Source organism: Chanos chanos, chromosome 6, assembly GCF_902362185.1.
Source record: "Chanos chanos chromosome 6, fChaCha1.1, whole genome shotgun sequence".
Classification (NCBI taxonomy): Eukaryota; Metazoa; Chordata; class Actinopteri; order Gonorynchiformes; family Chanidae; genus Chanos; species Chanos chanos.
In genome coordinates this window covers 34,348,189-34,368,489 of record NC_044500.1, presented here as the reverse complement: position 1 = coordinate 34,368,489, position 20,301 = coordinate 34,348,189, and the positions used below count along the sequence as shown (strand labels likewise).

The window sequence follows — 20,301 nt, the reverse complement described above, 5'->3', positions numbered from 1 at the left end:
CAGCTGGCACTTCTCAGTAGTAGATCACACATATTATCAATCATATCATTTTAATAATATAAATACTGTAGCTAAAGGTAGTTATCATTATTTCAGAGAGTTCTGTGAATCTAACAACTAGTATTACTCCAGAGACATACAGAGTTTAACAATCATGCACCACAGGATATGTTAATGGTTTGCATCCTTTCTTGGAATCTCAAATTTAGCTCTTTTTCATGACTTCCCAACCTCATAACTGGGCTAGACTGTGCCCGCTGGACTTGTTTAGGGGGTGGGTTAGTGAGACCCCAATGATCCTTGTCAGCAGCGCACCCTGAGAGCAACGGTTATCTCCTCTGCCTAAGAAGTTCACCCACTAGCAATTTTCCCAGAATCCTGCGTGCAGAGCAGTAAGCAGGCGGGATGGCTCCCTCAGGTAACCCCCAGATGTTGTTCATGCTACACTGCTTTTAAAACTTTATTTTCCGTTGGAAACACCTTTGGACCCCTCTAGCCACGTTGGTTTTAAGCTTTGGCCTCAACTACAGTTCATCTCCACTTCACTGCTCTTTTCGTTGATTGTGCCAAAAAAGACAGCCGCCAAAGCCAAAAAAGAAGATGTCTGGAGGTTTTGGCATGGAGCATCCCATGCCTTCCAGCACCAGTTGCAGGCACGGGGCAAGGCTGGAGAGGAAGAGAGGATGCTGACTTAAGCTCCTAATCACAGCCTGGTCTGCATGAAGGAATTACAGTCACTTGCCACTAAAGCCACATTCTCTCTGCCAGAAATGACACCTCCATCAGCCAAGCTCACTTAAATCCATATTTGCGTTCTCTTCCGCCTACACAAATACACAGAAAAGTGTGTGTGTGTGTGTGTGTGTGTGTGTGTAGCCACACATTAAAAAAATATATACAAACACAACTAAACATCACTGCCTTAATGTTGTTGACGATGAGTGGAAAAAGTTCTCAAAGTAAATATTTGGCAGTGACTCTTAATATCAACACCACACCTGAATTAATGATGGACACAGCTTCTTTGGACCCTTTAAGGATGTTTAGGTGCTGAAACGTATAATAACAGATTGTGTCTAAATCCTTAGAGGATGAGAGACCAACAACGCGCAGCAAATTAATGAACTGACTCAAGCTGTTATTTCTATGTATTGACTGTTTTTTAATTATTATTTCAAATGAAGGATGTGGTGAAACATGCACATGGAGAGGAAGTTGGAGCAGGGATGCTGAATGAATGATGCCTTGCTCTCTTTGCCAGAGCTCCAGCTGCCACAGATGGAGATCCCTATCAGTCCATTTCCCCTATACCACACACTTCCTGTCTATTGGGTTGCAGCAGAGGCTTAATTTAATGCAGGACCATTGATTTATGCTCGGGTGTCCAACAGTCATTAAGGTAATTGCATGATCACTTCATAACATCCTCCCTGTGGTGGCTGTGGTAATTTGGGACCTTAACTCACAGAGCAGAGCGAGTCCCATAACTGTATTACTGTTGAAAATCTAGTCAGAAATATCATCTTCCAGACAGTACAAATTGATTTTATACCTTTTTGACAGACTCTGAAACCCTTTTAGTCTGTCTCTCACCCAAGTTCACTGTTTGATCTATGAGAGGCTCACCACACTTAACAGGAGCTATCGATCGCATCCTCTCTCCACCAAGTTGGACCAGGAAAGGTTCCATGTCGTCTTGTAATTCCACAAGTCTTTTAATGTTCAAGTTAGATAATCTTGCAGACTGTGTACATTTACAGGTAGTGTCGCAAAGGGACAATTTTGTTGAAATGAATAGACCTGATGAATAGACAGTGCAGAACAAGGCAAAAAGTCTCCAATATGGAAGTCCCACATTCTCAAAGTCTTCACTTTTCTCTTATGGTTTAAGTGCAGGTGTGTTCTTTCACTCCTTGCACCTCTGACACCAATGTACTGATAAATACAATGCCTCTATAAATCACACCACAGAATGTTACTAGACCCTGTTCACAAAAAAAAAGCAAAAAGTATAGAATGTTTATTTTAAAACCTAAGGTATTGCTACTCAGCCTGTATTTTGACTGTGCAATGCAATGCATGTATATAAGCTCACCTTTCGGTCTTGAGTTTTCGTAGTGAAGACTGGTGCACGACATGCAAGTAGTGGACACCAGAAAGGAGCCTTTGTCCTCCCGTCATCCTCTGCACAGTACCAGCCTGGTGTGTTCTCCTCCCCTGAAAGAAAAAAAAAAGACAGAGAAGTTATAAGGTGATGTATAACAGTCATTGGTGGTTGAAACTGTTTTTGACAATGACTCATTAAATCAGTGCAAGAGTTCGGTCTAATGCTGGTCATCTTAAATCACATGGCTACCCCAACTAAACATCATAACTGGCAGGCCAAATTTGATACTACTTAATGTGCTCTCAATCTGGCTGCTCTTGAATAACAAACACATGATGTGCAATTCTTCCCAGTAGCTCAATATGGCAGGCGCAGTTTCCAGAGACTTCTTGCAAGTCTGTTGGATTTACTAGCTTCTAACATCTTGTCATTTGAGACTGTGGTCTTTTCACTTACAAGGCAGTAACACTAAACACCGTAACAAATCTACTCTGATTAGAGCTGCACATTGAGTCAATATGCACGTTCCTTAACAATACTTTACTACTATATTAGAAAATAAATGCAGTCTTTTCTCGTCTTGTCTAATGAGGAAAAGAGAGTCCATCTGTAACTGCAGGTATGGCATACCCTGAGGGGAGCTATTTGCATTAGGCAGAGGTAATAAACCTCATAAGAATCTGTACACCAGGAGTCCATCACAGCTTGAGAACAGCAACCTCTGGATTTCAATTAATAAAAATGAAAATTCAGCTGGCATGAGGTACCTGAGTCTTTCCTCCCAGACGTCTGACAGGTGTTTTAACTTGCCAAGTCCAATACGAGTCTGCCAGCATCCCTCCTTTGCAGAATCAGTAATTACCCATCATGATTGACTAAAATGTTATTGTGCGTGCAATTAAACAGCTTGTTTTCATTTACTCCCTGTGTCTTATCATATATATCAAATTGCAATCAGGCTCAGACATAACAACAACAGCTTGAAAAAAAAAAAAGAAAAAAACTTCCCTTAGAGTTTAAATGGCTCATTTGGTTTGAAAGTGTAAAGAGTACAACAGAACAACACGTTTGACAGGATATGTTTGGTCATTGTGCTCCTGTGAAGTGAGGTAGGAGTGCATAAGACTTAAGGGCCAATTAGCTGAGTTTAGTCTCACCGTCCATGCTACATTTCAGATGGGATTCATTTAACAGGACCCGTAGACCAGAGCAGAGAGCCAATTTGGAATTGCTACATCCGGGCGTAAACAGCATTTATTGGTCTGAACACACTTAGGAGTCGCTAACACCTTGATTTATTTTTACCTCCCTCTCTCTTTTCAAGCAGTGAAAAAAACTCCCAAATCAATACAACGTCCTACATCAGCAAACACAGCCACAGTTAAAAGCCTTTGTCCCTAATTCTTGCAGGCCGGTTTTTCACCTGAGCTTCTGGGCACAACTTGGCATATCTGCAAACTATATTTTATTGATTTACTGGATACTGTTTCACTCTATATTCTTCCATCAACAGAGGAGGTTTTGCACTAATTAACTGAAATGGGTTTTTTTTTACAGATCTTAGATGCAAAATTATATTAGACCATAAACGGGATCATGAAATAAACAGAAGAGTACATTAAAAGCAATCCAAATCAGGCTAAAGTACAGAAGGTCAGAATAGAAGAGTATTAACTTAAATATGTATTTTTTGTTCCTTTGGCTTTGAAGTTTATCCAATGACATAGCAAAACAAATATAAGGGACTCGCTTTGAGTTTAATCACAGAGCATTTACAGAGCATACAGAGCAGTGTGTGTGTGTGTGTGTGTGTGCGCGCGCGCACACACACACACACATTACACTCCCTGACATAATCCATGCCTACTGGCTCTACAGCTCTGCATACCTGCCAAGTGGCACAAATGAACAGGCTTCCACCTTGATTGTCTAAACCAAGGTAGGACAGTAGTGGTCCTGAAAGACCCCAACAAGGGAGCAGCATCATCCAGCTTTTGACCAATAGCCTGTCTGTTCACAGCATGGAAGATCCTGTCAGGGATCTTCGTCACACAGCTGATTGAGCATGTGTGTGAGAACATGAGCACTGCCCAGAAGGGCATTAGAAACAACACAAAGTTTCAGAGTACCAGCTACTGGTAGATAGAGCTGTCCAACAAGACTCAAAGACTGAGCACACGAACTTGAGCATAGCCTGGGTCAATTACGAGACGACGTATGCCTGAATGCCACACAAATTGATACTTGAATGCCTGGCACTATACAAGTTCAGTAAGGTACTAAGAACCTTCATCAAGAACTCAAAAGGCCTCAACAGACAACACTAGAAGTATTCTCATATATAGCCATCAACTGTGATATATACCAAAAAGATGCGCTGTCCCTTATTGTTCTGTGTAGGCCTGAACCCCCTCAGCAAGATTATCATTTCAAGCAGTAACTGCTACAGGTTCAAGAGCGGAGCTATTATAAGCCACTCGATGTACATGGATGACATTAAGCTGTACACCAAGACCAAAAGAGACAATGACTCACTCATCTATCGGACCAGGATCTAAAGCAAGAATATCAGGATGTCATTCAGACTGGAGAACTGTGGTTGGATGGTAGTAAAAAGTGGAAAGTGGTCGGGACAGAGGGAGCTGAACTATGCCAAGGCAACATAATGGACATACAGGACAGCTAAAAATACCTGAGGATCCTTTAGTCGAATGGGAACCATGAGGCAGAAGCGAGAAAGACAACATCTATGTACCTTCACTGACTAAGACAGGTCCTGAAGAACTAGCTGAACGGGGAAAAAAAAGATCAAAGTCACCAACACATATGCCCTGCTAGTCATCAGATACCCTGTCACCACAATAAGCTGGCCAACAGTAAACGGAAGCTGCTGACATCAAGACCTGAAAACCTCTTACAATGCATGGAGCACTCCACCCAAAGGCCAACATTTAGAGAAAATAAATTGCACTCCTCTGGAATGAAGATCATTGGGCTCAAGAAAACAACCACTGCCCTGAATAAGACACTAAGGATTCATGAGAACATCCAGGCAACAGCCCCCAAGGATGAGCTGCTAAGAGAATGCTTTAAACAGATAGGGGATATGGATAACATAGAAGCAGACAAGGTGCAATGGCTGGATAAACCTCTCCATTTCATTAGCAACACCCAGCCACTAATTACCTTCTTAATTCCAGTGGAAACAGCAAGGGTGTACTTGTTTTTTTCCCTTGTGGCTTCAGCATTTTGGTTTACTTTCTGCTGAATAAATAACACAGTGAATGGTGTTGCCCGTTATCTGAGGCTAGATTCGCCTAAATTATAGAAGTTGGTGAGGCCCAGACAATTGTTATTTATGCCCCGATATCTAAAACCACAGAAGTGAGAGAGAATGCGCTGTCTTTTTCACATCACAATGTGTGTGTGTGTGTGTGTGTGTGTGTGTGTGTGTGTGTGTGCATGCGTGCGTGTGTGTGTTTGTAATTAAATCTTTCAGTGCTAACTCAGCATACTTGTCATTTCACCCTTTTTTTCCTGCCTCTCGGTACATCCTCCTCCTCTCTCTCCTGCTCCCTAAGTGGCCATTGGTGCCCTGCCTATGCTACCTGTGGTTTTAGTGTTTGTGGGATTTCACAGTTTGACACGATATTTTACCAACAGACTAATCAGACCATAGCACCACTGCTGTGAGTTGCTATCCTGGCTAAAATAACCTGCTCTATGATTGCCCTCCATGGATATGTGTATTGCTTTGGGTTTACTGGCTGATTGAAAAATCTTCTAGTTTTGTCATATGGCGCCTTTACTTAGGGGCTGTAAAACAGAGATGTTCTGTCCTGTTCATTACATTTTGTAGGACTGCCTTTACAGCATCCGAGGTAATTTTAACAGTTATGATCAATGCTAAAATTTTATTTGTATTTTATTTAATGTTTATTTTTATTTATAATTGTAACGAGTTACTGTTTGTGTATTTTAGCTGCAAACTGTGACACAAGCTGCTGTTTTGCCTCTACTAGCTTTTACTCATTGGGTTCCATAGTTGTTGTGAGTCACTGTAGTTTTACGGTAGCTATGCTCCTGAGAAGCGGTAGCGTTGTATGCACGTTAAGGCTAGTGACACCAAATCTCCCTTTTCCCCAACTGACTGTGTTTCAGAGTGAGATTTCATAGATTTGTGGGTATTTTTCACATTTGGGGACCCCCTATCATTGAGTATATCGCCCGGCAGATAGCTCTCATCCCACTTTCAACAAACTGCGACATTTGTTCTAATATTGGCTATAATGTATATTGGAAGCATTGTATGTTAACTATTTTATTAAAACCCGATCCTGTAGGGTTGTAATTTTCCTTTTCTGCTTAAACTCCACAGCCCTCCTTCTTCCTGAGCTTCCACCATCCGTAGTTTCCTACCATAATGGCTTCCAGTTCTACTTTAAACATTTTTAATAAAATGTATCCTTATGTATCCTTATTCGAAACCACGTCTCTGGTTTTATTTTAAAAAAACACTTTGTACTTCGTAACACAGGTGTAGCAACTGATTCATACAAAAATAACTCTTTTTTATTTCCATGGTGGTTCGGCCAGGCTACCTGTTTTACCCACGCTTGTGCACATTCTTTACAGTGGATGTGGCATTCAACAAGACTTTGAGGCCTTCGAGAACCACAAGATGTCCCTTTCCTTTTAAACAGAGACAAAGGCAAAAAATAGATTTTAAGCCCCACACAAATCCTGTTTGAGACATGAATGACACAGGCCTACTCTTCAGCGCTGCAGCTGATGGTGCTCTCAAAATGCAGAGTCCTATAATGAATGCTGACCTTCTAGGGTAATACGTGAATATCCTAACAGCCTGACATCTTTGGAATGTCATTCAAAAGCACGGCCTTGGTGTTACTGTTTCTTTTTTTGTTGTTGTTTTGTTTTGGTTTTTTGGTTTTTTTTTCTTTGGCACCTAATATTTTCATTTATGCTTTTCCTGAAGTGAGATCCATGCCAGAGAATACATTTCCTGGATTGATGGAACAGATAATTCCTCTGCCCTCCCAGTGACACTTAAATTTGCAACAAAGTTTCTAGTTTCCCACAACTGCATTCGTAATTATACGGAATGTGCCAGATGATACCTGACCTTGCCTTACTGACGGTGCCCTTAGGAGAGATATGCAGAGGAGCAGTGGTCATTACTAAAAGACTGTAATAGATATCAGGCTGTCAGTCAGTGTTGCTTGTGGGTCAGTAGGTCCTCTGCTTTATTTTGCACTGAAATACTCTGCGACTTTCTTCGGCTAATCATTCAATTATCATAACCAAAACACCATAATTATTTCTCTCCCCCAACTCTCAGGTCGAAACAGGTAAATGTCTTTGTGGTTTACACCTCGGCATTCCATTAAATGCTTGTGTGTGTCACAGGTTTCTCCCAATCTCACTTTCTAAGTAGTATGCACGCGGAAGGAAGCAAAGTCAAATATCTTTTAGCCTGTGAGGATGCGCACTGACATTGACTATCATCCTCTGAAATATATTAATGATGACAAATAATAGAAGTTGCCCTCCCGAACTAGCAGTAAACACAATGCTGCGACGCCAGGCTGAATGAGGCGTTAATGAGAGACGGGCAGGCACCCCAGCCTCACTGCCCCTCTGCACGAGGTCTAGCGTGGCTAATGAATCAGACATAATACATTCTATCCCCGTAAGCTCCCCACGCTCCAGCCCTGAAACACAGCACAGAGAACTTGCACTCCACAGCCAAACAGGCTCTAGCATTAATAATAACGTAGGCGCCAACACTCTGCCTAACACTACATCCAAAATGCAAGCCGCTTAACCAAGGGGATAAGCAAACAAGAATGTGACTTCTCGTGGGGTCTGCAATTTATTTACACATTGACAGACCAGGAAAAAAAAAAAAAAAAAAGTGGGGTGTAAAGTAAGGGTTTTATGAGGGGGGTGTGCGGGTGGCGCTTTTGATTTGAGGCTGACAGTTATCTGCATCAAGCAGGTGTGCATTTAATGACTGGAGCCACAGTGACTAATGGGTAGCTGATATACTGCTGACTCAATTTTTAAATTAGTCATAGAAAGAAATTAGAAATAAATAACAGTGGACTGATACAGCATAGGGCCAGGCACACCCACAGCAGTTGGCCTCAAACATCACACGTAAAGCTGCCCTAACTGTTCCTTTTTTAAACTCCTAACTCCTCAACTTGCACAACAGGAGAGGAATGAAGTCAAGCTCTCCAAAACACGCTCACTCAGTGGAGTGTCACCCACTGCTGCATAGAGCCCCAAGCTATGGAGCGGTTTCATTCTCCTCTCTTATTACATCTACCACCATTCACAATAAGCATCCAAATTCATTCATTATTAACATTATTTAACGGGCTATATCACTGATTAAAGCACTACTACCTTGCTCCATGACACTGAGGACTTAGGAACCATTGCTTTTCGACACAGGCACTGCTTTTCTAAACCCTGACTCTGGGGTTTATAGCTGTTGTGTATGACGACTCTCCGCTGAGATAATATTGAGAGCCACGCATTACGCTGTCCTTGGGGTTCATGTGCGAGCATTAGCTGCCAAAAGCAGCAAAAACTATTAGCATGCTTACATCCTTTTTTTTTTTTTTTTTTTTTTAACATCCTAATGGCCTTTTAATACCCTCTGAATGCATAATTGAATACATCCATCAAAACATAGTAGCAAGAAGACTCGTTGGAGGCTGTGAATAACTAAACCAACCACCCTGGTGTTGGCTGTGCTTGGAGGAATACATCAGTAAGAGTTCTGCCCCTTGACTCAGTCTAGCGTTGCACTGCGGCACTCAGTCATAGACTGAAGGAATCTTGGGGGCTCATCTTTTTAGACAGGCAGTGGGAAGTCAACTTTGCAATCAGTAAAGTGTCTTGTTTTTAATCTTTAATTAACACGAGGCCTCTGTAACAAAATAAGGGGACATTCTACTTTCTTTGTCATGCCAGAGAACAACTCTCAACTATTCTTACAGAATTTCAACTTTCTCAGCTCTGGCCAAATTGGTGGGTGTACATTGAATTGTAGGGATTTGTTTTAATTACCCTTTATCGTTACTGAACAACATTTAGCACGTGCTTTAAATCTTTAGCGATGATTAATTGCGAAGCAATCTGTTCTATAAACTGCTTGATAAAATGGCTAAGATCCAGTCTAATTAGAAATGCAGTTGCGCAAGACGTCTTGTGGGGATCAATACAAAGCTGGGTGGATGTTAATTGAATTCCTGCTAATGTATACTCATCATAAACATATCACAAGTGTACACACATTGATTTTTGCATAATCTTTGTCCTTTGGTACAAAAATACATTATGTGAAGCAACACTTTAGCTCTTTTTAGGAAGGTTAGCGACAAAATGGACAACATATTTGATTAAATAAATGACTAACACAATTCAAAAAGACACCATACTTAGATATACTGTAGAATAAAAAAAATAGGAACAGACAAAAGGGTTCTATCATTTAATATCTGAAATATTACTTTTGCAGTTCTCAGCTCATTAGTCAGAGCCTCTTAAGAAATCCTTGCAGTAGGCTGATGTCTCCAAAGGATTTAAAAAGTGTCTTTATTTAGCACAACTCATAAGAATTTAAAATCCCTGTATAACTGTATTCTAATATGCCGCACACATAACCCCCCGCCCCCCACCACCACCATCAACACACACACACACACACACACACACACACACACACACACACTATTTGTCATTGTATGGATAATCTATCTCATACACTTCTATCCTCTATCCTTAATACACTAATACTAAAACAAGATGATCTTAAGAGACAGTACATTTTCAGTTGATCATATTTGACTGTGGTTGCCATGCCAAGTACACATGTCAGTGTCTGATTGATAAGTGAGAAAAAAAATCAGAGTGATCCATGCACGAGTTTAAAGGTTTTCATAGTACATCGCAGTGACTCTCCCTTTCACATTAACAGGCTATGTCAGAGAGAATGGCTGGGCACTGGCCATCAGTCTGCAGGAGAAGAGAAGGAATGAGTGCCACAGAGACAGAGGGCTAAAGTGGAGCTTTCCTTCCAACTCCCTGTGGTGGGACTGAGTGCCTGTCTCCCTCATCCTTTCTCCTTTCAGTACCCCCTGCTTTCTAAACCTGCACTCCTCTTCTCCCACCGGTAGCATCCTCCTCATAAGGTTAATCTATCTTAACAAAAGGTGGTACAGTTTCCCCTGTCTTAATGTTTCTTTGTCTGATTTACACTCTCTCTCTCTCTCTCTCTCTCTCTCTCTCACACACACACACACACACACACACATCCTCTTTTTTCCTCCTTCCTCCTTATATCCTCCCTGCTGCTTCCTATAAATGACATTTTCAAGCCATATCCCCCTTCAACCTCCCAGTCCTTTTCTCTCTCTCTCTCTCTTTCTCTCTCTCTCTCTCTCTCTCTCTCTCTCTCTCTCTCTCTCTGTGTGAGTGTGTGTGTGGTGTTTGAGTGTCTCTTAAAGATGTGGTCTCTAACTGAATTCTCTTGTGACCTCTTCTAAGCTTGATAAGATCAGCCATATTTCTGCCAAACGTGCCCTCGTTCAGTACTTTGAAAAGGCAATTAATGGTTAGCAGATTCAACATATTAATTAGGCTGTAGCTCAGACCATGTAATAAGAGGGGCCTGGATAACAGAGGACTGCACTGAGCAGCATATGAGATGCAGTACCACAATTTTCACCACACTGCCATAATTAATGGAGCCCAGAGCTCACATTCAAAAACATCTGTAGCTCTGCTTACCCACCTCATTTCAATTTTGCATGGACATACAGCATGTGACCACAATATAGCTGATGATATTTACCGATGGCCCGTTTTATGAGCACAATACTACCACATCCTCCCTGATGAATAACTTTCAACGCTCACTGTAGAGAGTCAATACTGCCTCTGTGGTTTCTGAACCATCAGCCCAAGTTTCACCTTGAAATTGGGTGTACAGAGCAGACTGCCGGAAAGGAGGAACAGGCTCCAATTTGCTTGTTAATGAAATCAATGTGCGTGAAACAGTACCTCAGGGATACAGCTCTTGGCATTGCAAATGGAGACTGGATATGAGGTGGTGATACAGCTGGGAGGGACTCATACAGCAGCTCTGATGTTGAGTCTGCTCTACTTTCAATGCATCACCAGCTGAATCAATCACCTGTATCATTCAAGGATTAGCTGTCTAAGGCATTCTCATTGCAGTTCCAGGCACTCTAATTATATAGCCCAAAGGGATGAACTATTGCCACAATTGGGACTTCTTGTGCCCATTATCAGCCTAGCATCTCCACTGAAGGGGCTAGAGAGCTTAGCAACAGCAGTCCACCCGTGAAATTACGGCAACATCTCCCTCCTTGTAATTACATTTTGCTAAATGGGAAGGCAAAGTGTGGGTGTAATGTAATTAAGGTGTAATTGACATTTGGGCCAGGTTGGTTCACAAGAGCTCTGCACACACACACAAAAATTAGACCTTTTAAATTGGAACCTTCAGAACTTAAACAAATCTATGTGATAAAATGACTTAGGTGAACACGGTGTGCCGAAGACTGTACGTGTAACCTATACATTGAATTCTTTGATATATTCTGATTGTACCATTAGCCAAGCTGGTATACACACTCAGGGGAAACAAACAGACCAGAAAGGGGAAGCAATGCAAGCAAATGAACAGGGAAGATAAGGAAAAATCCCCTCAAACAGCCAATGCTCAACAAGGGAGAATAAAAACAGTGTTTTTACTCAGACATAGGCTCTTCGAAATGCATGCCTTCCCCTCTATGTCAAAACTAGATGTGTTTTGGGGATCGTACCACTTATTCTGCCAACATCCACTTAGTGTCAGCCAGGACAGTTATTTTGCTCATCACCATAAAACCATTTTCAATGCATAGAGTGTAAATACCTTAAGCAAAGCATAGGGACACTTACTGTTGTTGTGGACAAAGTATATTTCACAAAAGCACCCTCTCTGAAAATTACAACGCTGTACAAACACTTGCGAAAAGCAGTGGTAAGAACACAACTGTAAGAAAATAAAGAAACAACATAAGAGATGATTCATTTATGATTCAGTTACCATTTAATGTACAGGTTTTTATTCTAGAGTAGTGCTAACTACACTCCATGTCTCCCTCTTATTGCACCATGTCACTCAATGTCTGTCAAAGGAGAACATATAATGTTTGATTGTTGATCTTAGCCTGCATGAGGCGGCAGTCACTTTGTTTTCTTAGATGTTTTTGAACCACTTTGGGCAATGAAGGCAGTATGCAGTTGCTCCTGAACTGAAGAGACAAACCATCAATTGTAATGTTTCCAATGTATTCCTGACACTGACAATGCCCTGAACTTAAATGACAGAAAAGACTTCACTCATGTATTCATTTCACGGACAGAGCAACAAACCAGGTGGCAGAACTGAGAGATCTATTCAAAAGGTCTTTTCGCACTCTCTCTCTCTCTCTCTCTCTCTCTCTCTCTCTCTCTCCCCCTCCCTCCCTCTGGCACAGATCTAATATTCAGTAATTTTACTGTCACTGAGCCAATAGTCCAATGCCAAATGATGATAGATGCTCCATAGTGCCACACACCTTCATGAGACAAACTAGCCCCACGTTGCCCTGGCAATTCTTTTGCTGGCAATTTTGCATTGTTCACCACCACAACAAATAATTTAAGCACATATCTGGCTCGACTTCTGTGAGATATATTTCACATCACATCATTTAATCTGCTTCCAATTATTTCCTTTGAAACGTGCACATATTGATGAGCTGTGTGGAGAACCCATGCTGTAAAGTGGCCACGGGGACTTCGGTGGCTTTGTGTACAGAACAGACCCAGACCCATGTGCGTTGACAGGGCTTACTGTCAGTTTCTCTCTATAAGCCAGCATAAGCCAGACTGGGAAAGAAAGAAAAGATTGAAGGGATTGTTTATGTAGGGGGACACGGGAGAACAATGGCAGGTTGTCAGGGAGATATTTGGCAGTCTGAAAAGAGAGTAGAGAGAGTAGAAAAACATGTAAACACTTCAATCTCTCGCGCAATGATTTTCCTTTTTTTTCTTTATTTTTTTTTGTCATGGCCAAGCCAGTCAGGCACTCGCTTGCAGCATAAAGTCTCCGACACATAGCTGAAGCTCTATTATGGTTTTATTATAAACTGGAGGCAAGGCCGTTTACAAAACTGATTATTAAGGTATGGGAATAGGAGCGCTTTCTTCTGTATTTACTGTATTTACAATACATTGCTTCAGCATCTCCTTACTTTTAAAATAAAGCACATTAATGCAGGTTTGTGCTACAAGAAGTACAAAATAAAACATAGTTCCACTCTAGGTTATCGGTGAGCTGACAAATTTAGAGGAGACCAACAAGTCACAGCCTTGTAAATGTACGATGAGATAGCCAAGTCATCCAGGGAAGAATTCGTTTTTATCTCTGCATATTTAGCACTTTGTTTTAGAAACCCTGCCTCCGTGCTTTAGTATTCTAGGAATGCGTGCCAGCAACACTGTGGAAAAAGGTCAGACCAAGAACAAGAATGTCAAAAAAAATTCACTTTTATATGAACTGTGAATGTGCTTGAACAAGAAAGTGACTGAAAAATGATTTCTGGGATCTCATTTGGAGCCTTTCCTTCCAAGCCCCTCAAAGTCCCCTAAATTTAAAATCGTGACATCTTAAGGCAACCATCAGTCAAAACTATCAAATCTGCACAACTTTAAAGGAGGAAAAAATAAGAACTTACTCTGTGCTATTTTGGCTAGATGGAGACGATTGACCCAGGAAATCTTGCTGAGGGGACTGGGGGTGTTGAAGACCACCATGAAACTCATTGGACGGCCTGACCTGTAGCCACACAAACAACAACAGACGATACAAATTTTTCATCACTGATAATGTATTAAAGAGTAGCTTCAAGGAAATTATACAAGGCTATACAAGCTATCAAACCCAGGACTAATCTGACACTCTACACTCTACAGTTTATGCTGACTTCAGAGGCATAGTTCACAGCAGTGCGCCATAGATATTGCAGGTATGGCTCTAACTCAGTGCATTGTTTCCCAGGATGGCTCGGGTCCCTTGGCTGCTCCACGGAGGACGTAAAAAAAGTAAAGAGGCTGAGGAGAAATGAGAAGGAAGAGAAGGACAGAGAGACTCGTAGCCATGGGACCGTGACAAATTGTGTGTTTCTTCCCCCAATTTAATCAGAGGAGCAGCAATAAAGTGAAGGTCAGAGAGGACACCAGATTTGGGCAGTGACTGCTGTGCAGTGATATAGGTAAAGAGGAACAGGCAGAGCACTGGGAAGGAAGGGAGGACTGGCAGACTGCTCAGAGGCTGCTTGGTTAATCCCTACAGAGAGCAAGGAGCAGGCCAGGTTAATCGCCCAGAACTCTCCAGCATGCCTGCTACTAGTGAGTAACGCCAATAACTCTTCACCTGGATGAGTGCACACCATCGCCACACAACAGGGGAGGCACTCAGCGTTCATAATTGAGGAACACGGGGGTCTGGGTGACCCCTGGATCTCACTTTTAAACTCAGTCACAGAGAGTGAAGGTGATCCTACCACCCTTGGTTAGGCCTTATTTGCGGATGTATGTAAGGATGGCTTGAGCTTCGAATGACCTAGGTCTAATAAATAACCAGAAAAGATGACTTAGTATATCTCTTTACCAAAATGTACTTTTTTTTTTTAATGACATTTTCATTGCCATGGCACACATTCATTTTGTTTTCAAGAAACATTATAATTGAGAAACGGTTTCTTCAGAATTTCACATGACTGAAGTTTTTGATTGTCCAATCGATGACTGATTTTCCTGTCAATGCATTTGACCACGTCACTTTCCTAGCGTGGTGTGGAGGTTCTCCCTTCTTTGAGGCTGAGGAGACAAGGCTCATAAATTCTGGTACTTCCGATGAGCTTGTAAAAACACTTTGTCTAAAAATCTAATGCTGGACCTACTACAGAGGTTCTGTCAGTGCTAGGCAGAGAGGCAATTCACATTCAGAAATCATTAGAGGGTAATTGACTGGAGAACGATGTGCAGCCCACTGCTCCAGTTACTGTCATACAACTGCAAAACCTGCTTTGCATTCATTCCCACCCTGAGGGAGACAGAGAGACAGAGAGAGAGAGAGAGAGAGAGAAGAGAGAGAGAGAGAGAGAGAGAGTGAAAGAGCAAGAGAAAGAGAAAGAGTGAAAGGAAATGAAGAAGACAGGGAGGGATGAGTCTTAACCTCAAAATGCACTCTGAGTCAAAGAGAATATGTGCTTTGAATGAGACGCAGGTTACACTTCATTCTTTTTTGCACTGCCTCTAATACGACCTACAAGCAGTCTCATTTCTCCTACTCTGCACAAAGATTTTGTTAAGAAGAAAATGAAGTGCAAAAAGCCAAAGAAGAGGGAGTGGGCGGGTGGAAAAATGAGACTGCGAGAGTCGGAGTTCTGCGCTTCCTACTTAATTTGATTTCTGAGATAATACTGGGGCGCCAGCATTGCTCCAAACTCGATAAACAGAACGGCTGTGAGCTCCTCCCTTCGGCTGATTGAAAGACTAGATGGTGGAGAGGTGAGGGAGCTGTTCACAGCCTGAATGTGGATGCAGAAGCGGCAGAAGGATCTGGGGCCCTGGCCGGCGGGAGCGCTACGAGGCCCCTCGCGCTGGCTGATTTATGACTGAGGGTCAGTGCTGCTGCGCACGTGTGACAGTAATGCGGAGGGACGGGACAGATGTTGGAGCGATCGTGGCGTGACACTATGCACACGCACGCAAAGCACTCTGTGCTCCACACTGATCTGAGCAGACCTGAGTGGCACCTGGGAGACCTGACTGAGTTCGCAACACACCTGGCTCTGGGTAATCTAGGATGCACAGGTTGAAGTAAACCTATCCTTCTGTCTGTCATCCAACCTGACAGCTATTCATACACCCATCCACACACCGGTTTAATATTTTAAGCAGATCTAGGGAAAGTAGTGAATAGTGTACATAAACAGATAAAATGATAAACCCCAAGGGTTTTGTAACGAACGCTGATGCACCAAACTCAGTATCGGCACTTGAGATTCTGTGCACGTCACTGTCCTATTTGGCAGAGCCTGTGATGTGTTGCCTGACAGTAGAAAGGCTCCTGGGCAAACAGGAGAGGAACGACAGAGAACAGGGGGTGCATGCTGGTGACTGACTCTTTCCCTGCAGTGCAAGAACACGAGTTTCTGAACGTGTGTGTGTGTGTGTTTACGTGAGTGTGTGCGCACGTGAGTCTGCACTCCAGTTGGCCCAACGCTTTCCCCTGCAATCTGCCACTGCTGCACCTCAGGCTGTGAGAGAGCTGCTTGAGAAGTCACTGCAACACCTGCTAGCTGTAACCCAAAAGCCCATAGCTAGTCCAGCCACCCGCTAGTGTGACATGGCCTCAATTCATCTAAAATCATTGAACTAGTTCTGCTTTGCCACCTCTGTCATTGCTACCCTCTGCATAATGGAGACAATGGTGGTCTCCCATGCAGACCTCTCCTGAGGGTGTCCACCCACTGCTCTCCAGTACCTCAGACATGAGCATCGGTACTGAGATAATGTGATCAGGATCATACTTCACACTCTTCCACCTTAGCCTGTGGGAGGAGATGTGAGGTCTCTCATCCCACATCAGCACATGGTGATATCAGTGCTGCAAACAAGATAAGGGGATTCAAAGTATCTCTGCAACATTCTGTGTGTGTGTGTGTGTGTGTGTGTGTGTGTGTTCCCTGCTCTTCCCTTGTCTGTGTTGAGCTAAGGGACAGTGAACATCTGAGTGAGCAGATTGCACTTGGAACCCCTGGGCTGCAACGACAAGGAGAGTTCAGGTAAAATGGGGCCTGCTAGGTAGAGTTGCATGCTCTGCTGCTCATGGTGTCATTTTGAGCTCAGGGACTCACCACAAATCTTCATAATCTTTATACTTTCACAGTCACACAAGCTCGTCTCACTATGCTAAAGGGATCTATTGTTAAGTCCTCACGATGTCAACTTTTTCAGATTTGCTGAGACATAAGATTGCCATGCGCTCTGCAAAATGTAAAAGTATGCACCCTTGTATGCACACGTATGTTAAAACACTTCTCTCCAGCTACTATGTGCCACTTGTAACAGCCTACTCAAAGATATGAATGAATGAAATGATTGTATCAAAATCTTCTCGGTTATGTAAACGAATCACTGCAGTTTTAACTTTCTTACCTCCACACACATCTCAGAAATGTTATGTAGACCCCCAGCTTCAACGAGTAACAACACAATCAAAGTTTCAGCTGCTGCTGTTAAGGCCTGCCCAAATTACTCACTTGTCAGGTCTTCCTGGGACCTGCAGACGAAGGCGACACTTATTGGCACTTTGAATTTGGTCCTCTTTGATTCGGATGAGCCTCTGTAAGGCTAAGCACCAGTCTTGAGCCACTGTTGTGTTTAGGTTCTGCAGATACGGGAAACAGAACAGGAAACAGAACATACATCAAGAAGATACTAACTAATCCTAATAATCCATGTCACATCCACTGACACACACACACACACACACGCAGACGCAGACAATGCACACCAATGAGTTAAAACATTAGCAGGAGATCCTTCAAGTTCTGTTCATGGCAATGGCAGTCCCTGATGGCAGGGGCTTCTTTCAGCGGGATAATGCGCCCCGCCAAACTGCTCACGTTGTTCGGAAAAATGTTTTGAGGAACATGTTAAAGTCTTCAAAGTTTTGCCCTGGCCTCCGAATTCTTCAGATCTCAATCCGATTAGGCATCTGTGGGATGTGCTGGACCAAAAAGTCAAAAAGTTCGATCCACGGCAGCTCCACCTCGCGGCTTACAGGACTTGAAGGATCTGCTGCTAACGTTTTGCTGCCAGATACCACAGGACACCTTCAGGGGTCTTCTAAAGCCCGCGCCTCGGCGGGTTGGCGCTGTTTTGGCGGCACACAGAGCACCAACAGCACATTAGGCGGGTGGTCATAATGTTTTGGCTCATCGGTGTATGCTGTTATTTTAAAGAGTCATAAAGCTCTTCATAACTGCCACCCCCAAGATGTTTTCTTTTCCAAAAATAAAGCAATAAATTGAGACCTATTCTCCTTCTCACCCAACACAATTATTCTCAACTCCCCGAGGCCAAATACAGTTAAATCCATCTCTGAAACTGATGAGGCGAGCAAAAGCCATTCCTCTTTCAATTTGCTGGACAATCCTTTTATGATTGGGATGGTGTGTTTAAAAAGCAGCACATTTAGAAGAATAAAGCTCATGTAGCCTCATAAAGAATGAAGGAAAAGTACATCCTTGTTCTTGGGGGCTAGTTGACAGGTTCATTCTGATTGTTTTCTGGGATAACTACAATCCTTTTAAGACATCAAGAGGTGAATCCTTATCAGAAATGAGCACAGAACTGCTCACACATGTTGTTCTAAAGCCTCTCTGTTCTGAAGTCTAACTCTGTCTCAGACAGCGCAGTTATTCAAATGTTGTCATAATGCTAGCAAGTGAAGACTACCTATTATCAATTGATGATTTGAGCATTTCAGTTCATCTTTGATCACACCTTAATAACATTTTCAATCTTTATTTTTTCTACCTCTGTGAAGGTTATCTAAAAGGCTTCTCCCTCAATGGTTTCATCCTTGATGTTACTGATGCTGATTTTGTAACTTCACTTGACTTGTTCTGTCTTCTTTCTCTGACAACTCTGATCTTTCATGAATTTTTTAGCTGTTTCTTTTTATTTATTATTTTTGATGCAATATTGTTTTGAACCAAACTTTTTTTTTTCTTTTTCTTTCTTTTTTTCACTGTAGTTTACTCTCAAGTTCATTTAAAGCATTTAAGAAAAAATGTACTCTGAAGATGCCTTCAAGATAAACCATTCAGTTTGTATCATCCTAAGTAGCACGTGCTTTTTAAACACTGTTATCATATAAAAGCAAGTAATGTATCCTATTTTGATTTTTAAAATTAAATATGTAAATAAATAAAATGTGATCAGAGGATATTTGTTGAGATATTTTATCCGATTCCACTTGACCTCACTCCACCCCACACTCTTCATCCTGCATACTCTATCAGGTATTGTGTTCATATTTGGCTCGACTTCTCCATAAGTGATTCTGCCTCCTGCCTGAGGAATGCTCTGAACAATAGAAACATGTTTGTGCTCTTATTAACTCCTGCTCTAGTGAAAATGAAGGGATTGACTGGTGTTATGTTGGTTGTCTGCTGTGGTATGCTTAGCGGACCAGAGCGGAGTAGCCAGGTTTACCTGGTATGTCCCCTGTAATGTTCCAATCAGCAGTGTGACCTGCTCCACCACAGAGAGGTCATGCTGAAGCTCCTGTAGCTCCTGATAAAGGCGTGGAGGGCCCAGGATCACCTTTCCTGTCAATCAGATACCAAACGTCGGTGTGTCATAAATATTTCATAAAGTTGTTAAGTGTATTCATGTATTGTAGAAGATAAAGGATATGTTATCATGATTCTTGAATATTTTTTCAATATGTTAAAATAGAACATAGCAAGGTATTATTTTCAGAAAAAAAAAGTTGGGTTTTTTTTTTGGTGGGGGGGGGTGCAACGTTACCATGCCAAAAAAGGTTGTTGTGGGGGTTTTTTTTGGTTTTGTTTAGCTTTTTGTTTTGGGTGTCTTTTTTATTGTTGTTTTTGTTTTTGTTTGGTTTGGTTTTGGCATGCAACATTACCAAATTGTTTGAATACTACAGGAGTTAATGACTGGTTTAATTACAGTGTTTATTCATCTCTGAGAAACCCACCAATTACTGTCTCCAAAGAGACACACAATTATTCTCCATCAATTTTTTGAAAAAGTTCCTGGTTAATAATGATGTAGTGATGGTGTGTGTGAGAATGCGATCTGACATCAGGAATCTTTGAAATGACTGGAAACCACTGAGCTCTGTAAATGCAAACTCCCATTGAAACCCACACCACTGAAAATGTGTTAAAAAAAAATCAAAGTGCTAAACTTTTAAAGACTTAGAGACCCAGACAAAACTTTCATTTGTCAATACTCTACACCACTAACACAGAAGATCAATATGAAAGAGGGATAGACTC

The 20,301-nt window shown here is 42.0% G+C and overlaps 1 protein-coding gene across 1 annotated transcript in view; it reads right to left on the bottom strand.

Moving 5' to 3' along the window:
• The window catches only part of arhgef10la (Rho guanine nucleotide exchange factor (GEF) 10-like a), a 63,436-nt gene that overhangs the window by 26,084 nt on the left and 17,051 nt on the right, over window positions 1-20,301 (bottom strand). The window contains exons 9-12 of the mRNA XM_030776765.1: window positions 19,490-19,605; window positions 17,527-17,654; window positions 13,933-14,033; window positions 2,096-2,217 (exon numbers count right to left, since the gene is read on the bottom strand). Of these exons, the coding sequence (XP_030632625.1) occupies window positions 2,096-2,217; window positions 13,933-14,033; window positions 17,527-17,654; window positions 19,490-19,605 (467 nt within the window). The remainder of the gene's footprint in view (window positions 1-2,095; window positions 2,218-13,932; window positions 14,034-17,526; window positions 17,655-19,489; window positions 19,606-20,301) is intronic.